This window comes from Centruroides vittatus, unplaced genomic scaffold (genome assembly GCF_030686945.1).
Source record: "Centruroides vittatus isolate TY-2023 unplaced genomic scaffold, ASM3068694v2 contig_5, whole genome shotgun sequence".
In the NCBI taxonomy this organism is placed as follows: Eukaryota; Metazoa; Arthropoda; class Arachnida; order Scorpiones; family Buthidae; genus Centruroides; species Centruroides vittatus.
This window is the reverse complement of record NW_027122286.1, coordinates 2,204,764-2,220,113: the sequence shown is the minus strand read 5'-3', so window position 1 is coordinate 2,220,113 and position 15,350 is coordinate 2,204,764. Positions and strand designations below refer to the sequence as shown.

General features: G+C 39.5%; 1 protein-coding gene across 1 annotated transcript; it reads right to left on the bottom strand.

Annotated features, from left to right (window-relative positions):
- Positions 1–4,037: 4,037 nt before the first annotated feature.
- On the bottom strand, positions 4,038–5,006 carry LOC136978158 (uncharacterized). The gene has a single exon (XM_067273811.1). It carries the CDS (start codon positions 5,004–5,006, stop codon positions 4,038–4,040), a length of 969 nt encoding a protein of 322 aa, XP_067129912.1.
- Between the last annotated feature and the right edge of the window lie 10,344 nt (positions 5,007–15,350).

Genomic DNA, 15,350 nt, shown 5'->3' with positions numbered 1-15,350 from the left:
ACCGCTATTAATGTGGGCACCGTAGGGTGTCTTTACTCTATCACGTGACGCCTGCGAGGTATAGTGCAAACAGAACGAATTCTTCCGCCACAAGAAAAAGTTGTCCGGAAACGCGTCAGAGCTGTAGTCACGTGAGCGACTGACGTCGAATCCAGGTCACGTGACACGCTGTGTGCGCGTCCGCCCTCCAATGTGTAGCTCCACGACCAAAACAAGCTAAAGCGATGGCGGTGCACAGTCGGTAAGTAGTCCTATGATTTTTTGTTTATAGCGTTTTTTAAATGAGTTGCCCTTCATATATTCGATGTGTTTTAAACATGTCTAGCATGTATGTCTCTATTATAAATATAATTAAGAAGAAAAACGTTGGTGTCGATAAAATAAACTTCTAACATTATTTCATTGTTTAGTTATTTACCATTAATTAAATTTAAATATATTAAAATAATGAAATTATATTTGCTATTATTAATTATAAAATTTATCAAAGTTATCGTAATAAAAAATATAGATAATACTTTCTAATTATTATTGTGTAATATTTAATAAGTCAAATGTTTTATTTTTGTAATACCGTATATTAAATATAAAATATTATTTTTGTATGTAGATAGATAGTATTGTGAAATCCAGATGGCGCCAATGTAAAAGTTTGAAAACTCTCCTAGGCGTATTTTTACGCCGGGGTTTTTAATTGATGTAATTTCCAATTTTAATATAAAAATGGTTTTGGTAATAAAATAATTAAGACTTTCAAAAAGTTTGTAATTTATAGTGATCATATCTACAATTCAGATTAATTTACATATTTTATTTATGAAAATAAGCAATATACATATATATATATATATTTTAATGGGTATTTGGAAGACATTTTAACTCATTTGTCACACAGTAACAACTTCAGTTTTTTTTCTCAATTTCATGTCTTTTTTACTAAAAGAAGGTCCCAAGACAAGAGGTTATTTTCCCTCTTCAATTTGATGCTCTCATCAATATTTAGATTTAAAATATCAATTAAACTAATAATTAAATTTCTATAATAAATATTGATGAATAGAAAAAAATGAAATCAATATGACGAATTTCTATGAGTAGAAAGTTAATACACTTGTTTGGTTTCCTCTAATCAGTAAAAAAGGTGGCATATCTCTGGTTAACATTTCCAGCCATGCCATATACAAAGGTGCTGAACAGGTACTCTTACGAGGCATTGGAAGCGTCATGACAATGAGAGATGCTTCATTTGAATGCTGCAGAAGTAATTCTCTTAATCGCATATGCCTATTACTCTAAAATAGAAAAAGAAACATTTAAATTTTTTTCATATTTATACTGATCATAAAAGATTTCACAATTAAAATACTTTAAAATTTGAAAATCTAATTCTAATTCTAATATCACAAACTTATTTAATTTATTATAAATTTGTTATTTTTGCAATTCAAAAGACCATTTTAAATAATTTAAAAAACATTACTGTAGTTTTTTTCTATTTAGTCATCTTTACAATTAATTAAAAAAAACATTTAATTTAACAAAAATTATACAAATGAAACTTTGAATGCTTAAAAAGATGATTATTCTAACATTTTGCAATGAACTTTAACTTATTCAGTATTAATATTAAAATAACAATAAAACTGATAATACTAAGTACCTTATCTTTCAATGCTAATAATTCTGCTTCTGTTATAAGAAAGTTATCTTTGTTTTCTGTATTATGTTTCCACTTTTGTATGATGTTTTCAAATTCTTTTTTACTAGAAATACATATTAAGTATTAAATTAATAATTATTTTAATATTTTTTAAAATTTAGTATATGGAGCAAGAAATTAGCAAGGTTGCGGCTGAAGTTTTCAACACAAAATGTGAATGTAGGATGTGATAATGGCATTTGGAATGTCAAGCATGATTCCACTGACATTCCAAAAGCCGTTGTCAAACTTCTAGGCTTAGAGGAAGGCGGCACTGAACATCCTACATCAGTGGCGTGCCGTGACGTTTGATGACAGGGAAGCTGTGTTTCTGTAAGAAGCCGACTTCCAGGGGCAATCAGTTAATTGCGCATCAGTGATGGTTTAGGGCAGGGATAGGCAACCTGCAGCCCGCGACGCATAAAATGTGAATAAATATATCAATTTCCCAGCTTAAGGAAGTATGCAACAAAAATTCAAACATTATTTTCTACTATACACACATTATTTTCTACAACTTATGTATGTGAATAGTTTTTCCCGCAATGAATTTAGTAAAAATTAAAACAAGAAACCGGCTAACAGATATGGCCGGATTTACATAAGGGTATTTGGGGCCGGTGCCCCCACAAAACTATGTTTAAACATAATTTTTTCTTTCTATTACCGTGACAGCCTAGTGTGGCCTAATCATGAGGGCCACAGGCAGAGACAACCAAACCCATGGAAAAAACTATGAAACATAGGAAAATTTCGAAAAAAAATTTCACATAGGTATTTTTCAAATTAAAATAATTAGTTTTACACAATAAAATATATGTATTTGTAAAAATAAAAAGACGTAGTTGTTTCCAAAAATACTAGGTCGATCACCATTTATTTCTTTAAAATGTTCCAGAATAAAAATTCGGACGACCCGGCCTTCCTTTTTAGGCTACATGATCGCCCAGGAAACAATTCTTTAAAACATAGAAACAATCCAATTAAAAATATAAAATTTTTGTAAAAAATTGGAATCTGTGACCTTACAACACCTTTGAGTTCTTCATCCTTGACTTCCATTCTTCTTTTTCCCGTTTCATATGGAGATTTTGGCCTTAGTTTGCCTTCTCTCCGATAGGCGGCACCGTCTCCCTACGTGAAGCGGCCTGTCCGAATTATGTACTTCTCGAGGTGTACTAAGTGAGTCTTTTGATTGACGCCTGCGTTAGGCCAGTAAAGCAAGGACAACGACCTGGTGAAGGTCAAGTCCACTGACAGACTGTGGCCCAGCTCCCGACGGGCCGCCGCATACTTCAAGCAGTGTGGCCAGTAATGTGCCGTTGTTTCTCTTTCCCGCAGTGTGGGCACCCGTTAGTGGGGTGAAGCCCCCTAGCATGCAAGAACCCGTTAAAGGGTGCCATTTCCATCCAGAGCCTAGCCAGGAGTGTCTCCATCCCTCAAGTCGAGGCATGATGATACGACCAACTATCAAAAGGCCGGAGGTGATCCCTCCCCTTACTCCGGTAGGCCGCCGCCCAGCGGTCAGTTAGTGAATTCCATTCCCAGTCCCTAATCAGGCGGTGAATGTCTGAGGGCATAAGAGACCCCTGCCAAGAGCTGGTAAGGCTGCCACCCTGCGCTGCTCTGTCTGCCCCTTCGTTAATTAGAATCCCTTTATGCCCAGACATCCAGACAAGCTCCAGTGGAGCCGGAAACGAGAGAATCGAAGCTGCTAAATCTATTATCTTTGCCGGAGATTTGAAACTAACATTCAGTAAGGCCTCCAGTATTGACTTCCATTCTTTCTTTCTTTCTTTCTCCCTCCTCCTGGTTCATATGGAGATTACAGCCTTGATTCGCCTTTTCTCCGATAGACGGCGCCTCCTTCCTACGAGAAGCAGCCTGATCATATGATGTAAGTCTCTAGACTTGCTAAGTGAGCTTTTGGATTTTTGACCGCATTCGGCCAATAAAGCAGGGTCAATGACCTAACCAGGTAAAGTCCAACGACAGGCTCTTGCCCAACTCCTGCCGGGCCGCCGTGTACTTCAGACAGCGTAACCAGTAGTGCGCCGTCGTCTCTTCTTCCCCGCAATACTGGCAACTGTGAGTGGGGTGTAGCTCCCTCGAGTGCAAAAACCCCTTGAGGGGAGCCGTCTCCGTCCGCAGCTTGGCCAGAAGTGTCTCCATCCCACGCGTCGACACCAGATGGTAAGGCCATCTGTCGAAAGGCCAGAGGTGATCCTTCCCTTTGCCCCAGAGGGCCGCATTGACTTCCATTCTTCTTCTTCTTTGTTCCAGTTTATATGGAGATTTTAGCCTGTTGGCCTTTTCTCCAATGTACACCGCTTAACAATTATACGAAGAAGTTCGAACGATATATAAAACGTTCTAAAGCTTCCACATGCTGACGAGGAGGAAGGTCGACGTGAGCCCAGTAAATAGGAATGAGGGTTTGGACTAATGTTAAATCTATTGATAAAGTGCGGCCGAGGTCTTGACGGGCCTCCTTATATTTTGGACAAGTAATCCAAAAATGGCGGGATGTTTCCGGAGCGCCACAGTTTGGGCAGTCGGGAGAGAGACAAAGACCTCTGGAAAAGAGAAACCCATTTAACGGGGCTGTATCAGTTTGAAGGCAGGCCAAGAGGGTTTCAGCGTAGCGAGACGAGGCGTACGAATATGGCCAGGGAACAAAAAGCCGGAGGTGATCCCGACTTTTTTGTCTAAGACTAGTAGACCAGGAGTTGATGTAGGTATTGATAACAATATCGCGTGTGGCCCGGATTAGATCGTGTGCCATGAGGGGCTGCCTCCAAGAGCCGGATGGATTATCTTTTCTTGCCGCCTTGTCTGCTGCTTCGTTGATTTGAATGCCGACATGGCCCGAGATCCACCCAATCTCGACTGCCTTGGGATGCAAACTGATTTCGGCTGCTAAGTCAATTATTATTGCTGGGGATGAAAAATTAACATTACCCACCACCTGTATGACTGATTTGCTGTCTGAGAGAATGACAGTCGGATTGTCGAAGCTGGAGCTGATTTGCAATGCTCGTTTTATTCCTAGAGCCTCTGCGCCAAATACACTACAGTGCTCGTGAAGGAGCAAAGTTTCCCGGAGTTTGTGAGCCGGAAAAACTACTCCTATCGCCGTACGGGTACTGGATTTGGAGGCATCTGCCCCCAAGAGACATTTGCCCTGCCAGGACGACTCCAGAAGCTCCTGAAAACGAGCGCAATTGACCTCCGGAGGGTCAATGGTAGAAAATGATAACTCGTCAAGGCAAAGATGAGGAAGAATGCTAACTGTGCTCGGTGCCATATGCCTTTGCCGATAGATGCGTGTCATTGGCGGACCCTCTCGGCGGAGATGGGATAAAACCCAGGAAACGTACGGACGCTGGTACAGGCGCCAATGATAATATTCCAAACAGGATGCAGTGAGAAAAATTGAGTGTAGGGGGCTAAACGGGCCTCTGGAGATTTGAACAATAGCTTGGGACATCGCTCTTTGGCGTATTTTTGTCTGTAATGGGATGTAGCCTGTTTCGGCATAAAGCGAGATACGAGGGGTGGACTTAGGAACACCCAACGCTGTGTGAAGAGTGGTGTGTATTGGTTTTTCGATACAACTAATCGTGGTAGGAGCACCATCAAGAAGAAGAGCGCTGAAGGTTGCCGTAGGACTTAGAACCGTGTATACTAGATGAAGAATGTCAACTTTCTGGCACCATTCCGGCGCGAGGCGAAATATTTTAATAAGGAGCTTGCGCGAGTCAGTTTCGATTGCAGGAAGGTTTCGTGTACACACCACGTAAATGAGAGAAATAAATACCTAAGATACGTAATGACAAACGTTGGGGAATGATTTCCGAGTTTAGAGACAGTGCTATAGGTGGGCGGTGGATTTTCGGAGAGAAATCTATAGTTGCACTTTTGGTGGCTGAGAATGACAGGCTCCATGTTGTTGCCCAGTGTTCGAGGTGGTGAAGAGCCGTCTGGATGCGGCAAGCGGCTTGGGTAGGGCTAGTGCTTGTGGTTAGAAGATAAAGATCATCAGCGTAAAGAATTGCCGTTACATTGGCTGGGAGTGCTGTCCATAGGTCTGCCATATAAAAAGTGAAAAGGACAGGGGCGAGAACGCTTCCCTGCAGAACACCATGCGGAAAGGCGTGAGGTGCTGATAAAACACCCCGCCAGCGGACTTGGAATGTACGATTGCGGAGAAACGATGAGATCCAAGTGAGCAACCTCCCTCTGATGCCAAAATATTCCAGTTTTGCCAGGAGCCCCTCCTGGCACACTGAATCGTAGGCTCCCCTCTAAATCAAGGGCGACCAGATACACCTAATGACGTCTCGCTCAGGCTACCGCTATATGATGGTGTAGTACCACTAGCACTTCCTCCACCCCTCGGTATGGAAGAAAGCGAAAGTGATGACTATGGAAGAAGGTATGTACGACCAGGTTCAAGATACAATACAGAATCATCCGTTCAAACAGTTTGGTGATGTGGGAAGTTAGGGAGATGGGCCGATATGAGGAGCAAGACGTCGCTAAGCGGCCTTGTTTTGCTATTGGAATAATGATGGCTGAAGACCAATCTGGGGGACAGGTCCCAGAGATCCAGATATCGTTCAAACGGTCCAGTAAGATAGAGAGGCCCACGGAGGAGAGAGCCCGTAACGCTAGGGCCCTCACCCTGTCTGGACCTGGAGTAGTTGATCTGATCTTGCGAAGAGTCGTGTAGAGTTCTATCTTATTGAATAGACTATCATCAATTATGAGAGGCCTCTGACGAGGGGTCCCTAGAGGAGCGAAAAAACCCGTCTGACGGGCTCGCCCGAAAAAGGAAGCTAGGGCGTCTGCTTGTTGTGTTGGAGTTAATAAAGTATCCGAGGTCTGAATGATGTTGTGGGTCTCCTCGGGTGCCTGTGGTGTCGTCAGGAGACGAAATATCTGGTAGAGAGTGGACTGGAATGGAGGGGAGGCACCTAGGCGCCCCCACCACTCCCGTCAAGATTGGTGAGATTTTCTTCTGAGTAGAGCCCCATAGAATTTGTACCGGTACCACCAGTCAAGAGAAGCTAATTTGTGTGCTTGGCAGAAGGCACGACGTTTCTTTGCTCTTATCTGGCTGCATTCAATGGTCCACCACAGTGGTTGTCCCAACACAGAGAGAGAGCGGAACGTGGTATTGGCCACCACCGCCTCTTGGAGATGGTCAACAAAGTCCCAATATGAATCGGGTTGATTTTCATCTGGAGACCAGCTCTGGTCTAGATAGCCGGAATATTTACTCCAGTTTGTAGTATAGTGTAGGCGTCGAGGAATCCGCGCTCGATGGGTGCCCGGAATTGTGATTGTAATGAATATTGGAGTGTGATCACTAGTGAAGGTGTCTTGACTTGGTTGCCATATTGTTGAGCCCAGTAAGTCTGGGGAGCCAAAAGATATGTCAATGGCCGATGAGCCGTTGGGATGGAAGTGGGTCGGCTCCCCCTGTGTTCCAGCAGCATACGTTTGCTGACGAGAGCCAATCAAATAATGCCCGACCTGAAGCGTCAGGGCAGATGCACGAGGCATCCCAATGAGGATGGTGTGCATTCCAATCCCAACATAGGCAGAGGCGACGATCAACTGGTAAGAGGTCATCCAGTGAAATCTCTGGATTTACTCCATTGACTAAAGCATAAACAGCATAAACATTGACTAAAGTTAGGGGGGACCCTGTTATGAACACTTGGGTCTCCCGAACCTCTGTACCTGTGATGACGGAGCTGGGCGGGTTGTGGCGGGCTGGCCACCGATTGGCTATAGCTGTCAGGAGACCTCCCCCCTGGGTTGAGGGGCGATCCCGACGGAACAACGTGAACCCCAGGAGAGAGAAGGTCGACTCCAGCGTCAGCCACGTTTCTGGATAAGTAATACATCGGTCTCACGCAACCATGGCGACGCAAAGAGGAGATCTCGTTTAGGGCGTATACCTCTCGCGTTCCACTGCACTATACGGAAGTTATTCTGACTTCCAGCCATGTTAGACATTTGTTGATTGAGTTTTTGACTGATGTCTATGTATTTTGGCCTGTTCGGCCGGGGAAGTAATGTCTAAATCATACAGAGTGGTTGCTCTAGATGGGCCAGCGGGATAGGGTAGGTCTATATCAGATTGAAGACCGCCTGTGTCTGATGTAGCCGAAGCGGCCGCTTGACAAGGTTTTGGACCTTTTTTTCTTTTTTGGATGAGAGGGTTGTGCAGTTGATCCCGACTGTTGAGATGGCTGTTTGAATGGCAATGGTGCTGCCATCGGTTTGTCTGTGCTTGGCTCGTGTTCAGATATGTAGACCTCCTGGTCTGGAATTGTAGGGTAAGATCGAAGTATTTCGTGGAGGTGACAAATCTCCACACGCAACGCTTCAACTGTGGATTCTAGTTGAGAGATTCTTTTTGACAAGGTCAGGAAATCGTCTGTTGACTTTAGGGGGACGCGGGTAGACTTTTGTCCCTGGCTGGCGAGAAGCCAACTCATTTTGTATCGGCTTTGGTAGTGAAGCCACTTTCGCATATGATGTGGGTTGGCCGCTTTGCGATCTCTTTGCGTCCTGATAGGAACATCGGCGGGTGATGCATTGTTTTAATAATCGAGCCTCTCTCTGGTAATCCGAGCAGTGGGGGGAGTCCGCTTGTGGTCCCCCCACGCACGATACTCAGCTTCACAGTTAGCTGATTCGTGGTCTGCGCCACATTTGATACATTTGCGTCGGCCTCGACACGACTGTGCCGTATGGCCGAAAGAAAGGCACCGGCCACATTGACGCGGGTGGGGAATGTAGCGTTTGCAGCGATATCTCTGGTAGTAAAGGATAACAGTCGCCAAAGGGGCCGCACTGGCCACAGAGAAGTAGACAGTGGACTAGGGACAAAACTATGTCTCCTTCCTTCCGAGTGAATCGACGTATTTTGATCACCGGTATGTTGTTGTCGGAGAGAATATCGTGTATCTTCTTAGCTGAGATGGACATGTCCACGCCGTGCAGGAGATAAGCGGAAAGGGCGCAATCTGGCGCCAAACGGGCCCGTGCTGGAATCCCGGCTATGGTTGTAATGCAGAGAGTCTCTTCTGCCGTCAGAGAATCCCGGCATTTCACTATAAGAAATCCAGCCCGAGAGTAACGAATGACTAGAATCCTGTTTGGATTGGAGAAGTGCGATTGGAGGGCCTTATGAAGTTCTGCCGGATGTAGACGGTGGAGGGGATCCTGACCCTCCAAAAAGACCGTGTATATTTGGTCAGAGCGGAGAGATTGACGGATGGAGTCCAGTTTCTCCAGTTCCGTGATAGGAGAAATGAATCGAAACTCCTCCGAGAACGAGCCCGCCGCCGTTTCCGGTAGACGCAACTGAGGACGTCCGCGCAGAGAGGACGTCATCTCCGAACGTGGAGGGACCACTACACCGAATAGCCGAAAAATGCTCCTACCTGAGAGTAATGGGTTGGTTAGGAATCCAGAAAAACGCCAACGCTGCGGGACCACCGGCCTGAGAGCACGTTTCGCGCCAAAACTCAAATAGATAAGGCACTTGTGCTGATTGGGGGTACGGCTATTTCAGAAGTTTTCTTCCAGAAAATTAATAATTTCTAGACTAATTTGACTCAATCACGTCCAAAACACGTATAATTTGTTGGAAATTAGCGATATAAAATATGCTATAAACAAAAAATTGTCGGAATACTTATCGAGTGTACCCCGTTCGAAGACGCCAATGCTTAAGCACGATGTCGTCGCAGAGCGGTACATTAGATGGCGGACGCGTACGAAACGTGTCACGTGACATTTCTCGGTTCCCTTCGGTCACGTGACTACTCACTCGTCTCGGCCACGCCTCGCATCTCTAACGTGTTTCCTGATAACTTAATCTTCTCGCGGAGGAATTAGCTAAACTTTGGAGACATCACGTGATATATCAGTGACGTCATATTCCTATCACGTGATTTAACCGAGCTTTTGAAGCAGTCCCCGGACTACAGGTTGATAAACTTTGCATTAGTTACGTTTCCGGTAATACCGTAACGTTCTACAACAAATCCCCAGTCAATTTTTAAAAACTAAAGTAATAAATGATCGAATTACTTTAAAATTCAGATGAAATTCCTGTAGTCCCTAAATTATTAAATAATTATAAAGTTGTTATCTAAATTTACAAAAAAATATGATTTTATTTTTTCACTAAAGTTATATAACAATATTATACATATAATTTATGTAAGATATGTGACTAATTCCATATAAAGACTTTTGTTTGGAAATAAAATGTTTTCATTAAAACAATAGATGAAACGTGTATTAGATCGGTACTCAGTGTCAACACTTTATCGTTAAATAATGTACAATTAATTTTAGTACTTTCATAATATTTTCGAAAGTTCCAAATAATATCACAGAGAAATTCACTTGTTAAAATGAAAAAACATGAGAAATGACGTTCAAAATGAATAAAATGAACCTATAAAGGTTATGACAGTTACGTTACAGAACGTATAGTCAAAAATAATAATAAATACAAAAATTAATTATTCTATTATTTTATCATTAACTCATTTAATATGGCCAGTGACATAATAATGAGTCGGTTTCAAATTACAATATTTATTATAATTTTATATACATTATCTATTAAATTATTACTAATATGATATATATTATGATGATAAATATTAGTCAGATGCAACAAAAGATGTCTAATGTCTTCAGATAAATATATATAACTCTATTTTTTTCTTAAGACACGAAAGAGATTAGGCTATTTAAAAGCAGAGTAAAATTATTAATTATTTATCGAATTATCGTACGTTGTTACATGTTGATTTTAATCCATATTTAAAATGGCATGATGTTTGAGATTAATCTCAAAAGACACTGTGGCCATTTGGCCTTTTTGAGGTGCCACAAAAATACAAAACAAACCAAACATTAGAAAATTAACAAAAAAAAAAAAAAAAAAAAAAAAAAAAAAGTGAACAAAGTAATTTCCGGCATTAAAACAGAAAAGGCATAAGTGATCCGTTGTAGCCAAAAACCCTTCGGAAAATTTACTTCGCCCTTCTTCCCTCTTTTCTTTTCGGTGTATATCAATTATCATTGTTAGAATTGATTATGCAGGAAAAAGTTTTTGATCAGCAGAATCGTTGATTTTTTTCTTTTTTTTCCGTTCTTGTTTTCGGTTAGAACGTTCTTACTTTGAAGATCTGACTGAGAGGGTTTTTCTTATGTTTGGGTTAAATTTATTCTTGTTAGTTATTTCTTGAAAATTTCTATGTAACAAGTTCCAGTATTTTATCATTTGAAAGACTGAGTCAGTTCGTCCAATCGAAAGTTTTGTTGAGGGTTTTAAGAAGTTATAATTTAGACGATGGCAGTAGTTTTCCTTCCTGCGATGATTTTCGAAAATGCTTAGAAGATAACTGTTATGCGTTTTAAGTTTTATAAATTTAAAGGAGAAAAGTATAGTTTGCTTTACGTATAAAGGTTTTATGTTGTCGATTTTTTCTTGTTGATAACAATTGGAAGTTGATTCGTAGTAGTTGAATTTGATGATGGCTCTCATTAGGTGATTTTGTTGTGTTTGCAGACGGTTAACGATATAGTTCCTCATATAGTTATACCGCATAGAATTTTCGGTTCTGTAGAGATGTGATATAGTCGTTTAATCGTATTTATGTTTAGGAAATCCTGTATTATTATAGCATAAATGAACTTATTATAGTAATATTATTGCATGAATATGCGAAAAATGAAATAATTTATTTTTAAGTCAACAAAACACCACCTGGACAAAAATATGTAAAACAGACGATAGACAAATATATGTAAAACTGACGATAGACAAGACGATGCAGTCAAGTGCTGACATCTGTTGTCAATAAATTTTACGTGTGTTTTAATTACGTTAATTAATACTAAGTAGATTGTCCGTCGTTTGTTTTCTAATTCGTTTTAGGACCAGTGTCCACGAAAATTTCCAAAATTTACAACTTTTTAGTCACTCTCATTGAACTGGAAAAATTTCTGTCTTTATTATCTAATATTACGATATTAAGTTGGCTAATATCAAGGTTTTAAATAGATATCTGTTTAAAACTATTAAGACTAATATCTCAAATACTATAGTAGAGATAACAGAGACTTGCCACACTGCTACTGATAACATAAAAGTGACATTTCTAGCATCAGAATGCAATCTTCTGTCGTTTTAATGTTACCAGTAGCATTGTGATAAGTCTCTATTATCTCTACTATAGTATTTGAGATATTAGTTTCAACAATTTTCAAGACAAGAAGCTCTTTTATAATGTTAAAAACTGTTAGGGGAGACCGGGGCAACTTCGGCATACGGGGCAAGTTCGTCAATCGCATTTTCTTAGAAACAAAATAAAAGGAGACTCTCTTTAGAGGTTAGGCAGTTGAGTTTTATTAGTGGCTTGAGTGGGGTGTTTGTATTTTTCTCCAACAAGCGCAGTTGAATTAACAAGTAAATTGTCATTTTCATTCAATTTCATGTAATATTTTGCTTCCATTTATATGGAATTGGCATGTTTTGTTATACAGTAATTCCATAATAACGAAAGTTGCTTTTCCTGTTAGAAGGATAAAGCATTAACTTATTTACGTGACCAGATCATGGCTTAGTACCCTATTCTCAGGGTTCCACTTAATGTTTCTAAATCGTCACTATTGGGGCATCTTCGGCAGCGTTGCCTATCTTAAACAATTTGCTGTTAAGCATATTTCATTTCTACTGTTTATTTGAGTTCACTAATTCATTTTACTTTATATTGCTTTTAACTTGCATTATAATGTTTTCATTTATTATCTGTTTCATTTTTTTCGTAATTAATTTTTTTTACATTTTCTTTACTTAAATATGCCTTTGATCTTGTATTTCGTTGTTATAATATTAAATAGGTCTTTGGAAGAGTATTTCTTTGTTTCAATAGTGAATTCCAACGTATACACTGTTAATAACACAAATTTATATACCTCCCTGTCTTGCTCCATTACTGTTGCCGAAGTTGCCCCTGGTATGGGGGCAACTTCGGCAATCGCTATCTCTTTATAAAGTTGTTATTATTATAATTATTTTTATTTCCAAACTGATTTTAACCAGTTCTATGGTAAGGTTACATTCTGGTAGACAATAAACAACGCTTTTATTTCAGTTTACAGCAGTGTTTATTACACAAAATTTAACTTATTCTTAACATGCCGAAGTTGCCCCGGTCTACCCCTATATTGCTACGTATTGTGAATGAAAGTTTTGTACATAATGTTCTGTGTATAATATATTATATCTGTTTAATAAATAGGTAATGGTAAAGTAAGTAAATAAATTTGAATTTTACTGTTTTGTTTTATTACATATGTATGACAATTGGGAAAACCATAGCTTATCCTCTAATACATGTAAATAGCCATAGAAATTTAATCCAGATAAAGACAAACTATTTTTAAAATAATTTATCTTTAACTCTACATAAAGTACTGCAATTCTACAACTCTACATAAAGCTATACAATTTTACTTGATTCAGTATAGTGAGAAATAGTAATTGGGATGAAGTAGTTTTATACTTTTGACATGAGAAATTACGTTTCTTATGACACTCTCATTGGCTCTACATACTTTGGTAATTTATATAATATTCTGCACTATCAAAAGTAGAATATGAATGAAGATTTATTGATGGCCTACTACACCTATCCTTTATTTATATAAGTTTAAAATATCACTAAAATGTCTTCCTTTTAGCCTTCATGTCATCACTAATCACCTTCAATGTCAATATCTAATAATACTGTCTGAACTCTTGTCATCCTACCTTTACCTATTTTATTTGTCAACCTTTAACTCATCATATTCTAATTACCCCTAAGTTATTATGTGTCTGTAAATATGTTGAATATGTTGTCTAAATAGTTGGAATTTCCTCTTTTTCCTCTAACAGTCTATATTTGAAATCCAAGAACTAAATCTACTGACTTTTAATCCCCTTATCTAACCTGTTCCTAACTTTTTTTCGCTCAACTTTAATCTCTCTCTATCTCATTATTAACCCCTTTTCTTCCTGACTCAGAGTTCTCGGAAATCCCGAAGGCATCCCATATTAATAATGTATATACAGGCTTAACTATAAATTTTTTTACTACCTTTTCTTAATCTTAACAAAAACTCCCAAAAAATTTAAAAATTAACACAAATTTTAAGCAAACAACAGTCTAATCAATTTAAAGTCTAAAATAGTGAAAGTGACAGTTAATACAAACATAGATATTAACGGCATTTACGAATAAATAATGTTCAAAACCAAATTAAACAGTAGTTATAAGCAGTCCTTTTAAAAAAGACAAAAGCAACATCTGAGTTTAAACGAGAAAATTTCATATATTAATAGAATTTCGAATGTTTACAGTTGACTCTTCTTATGCTCGAGCCAAACTTACGCCTTGATGCGATTGAAGCGCTTGAAGTGACAGAAATATTTATTATTTCAGTAGTATCGTAACATTGGCGATATTGGCAGCGCAAGGACCAGTATATATATTGACTCTAATATTAGTAGTTGGATACGTTTATTACAGTGGCATAACGCGCAGAAATAATGCCTTCCGGGAGGTCTTTTAAGGGTCGCTTTTTTTTTAACTCTTTCCGCCCTGTGGGTACTAAGAGGGCCTCTTTTAGTAGGCCCATTATGGGTTCGGCCAGGCCCACAATGGGCGACCGGGTGGTGAGGGACGGGGCCCGACATATCCGAGCGGACCACCCCCCGAAAAATTCCTGAGGATTATTCGACCCGTGGTCTTTTAAGGGTATTGGCCTTATTCAGGCGTTACAGACGTGGAGAAAACCCGAGCGAGACGCGAACCCACGACCGAACTTCCGTTTGGCCATTGATGCTATTAGAGAGGTTGCGGCCGAAGTTCAAACTTTAAACTTGTACGGCAAGTAGTACACGTTTGACGTTTGAACTCCAACCGAAACACGTTATACCACACGTTCTTGTCGTGCAATGACTCATTCAAAAATGACGAAAACGTTTAAGAACGACGAGTGTTACCAGCGATAGTAAATAAACGAATTTAACTATTTTAAAATTTTTATAGGAATAACACTAAATATTTATTTTTGACTTTACTTAGCATCGTTTTCCTACCGTAAGATACAATAGGAAAATTCCAATGCGTTTTTCCTGTTGTCACAGCATACTTTTGTTGAAGGAACTAGTGGTGTAAATCTGTATGCGTATGAAAATCCGAAATCTGCTTGGAAAAATATATCTGAAAATTTACAAACGTATTACGCTGTCAATGGTTTAAGATGCCATGAAAGGACAAATAAAGTTCTACAGTATTATGACAAGGTATTAACTTTTAGGTAGTAGGCGGCCATCTTGCCACCCTATTTTTAATTTTAAATAGAGTATATTAAAACAGTTTTCTTTTCAGAATGATCAACCCAGTTTTCGAAAATCTGGAACAGGAGAGGACTTTTCAGAACGTAATGAACTTCAAGAAATAAAAAAGAAATATGAGGCCCAGATAACAACTGAGAAATCAACACCACAAGCCATTGTATTGCTGGGCAGCAAGTCAGGGATGAAGCGATGGCA

Coding starts and splice junctions, on each gene's coding strand:
- LOC136978158 (XM_067273811.1), bottom strand. CDS start 5,006: ATGGCACCGAGCACAGTTAGCATTCTTCCTCATCTTTGCCTTGACGAG.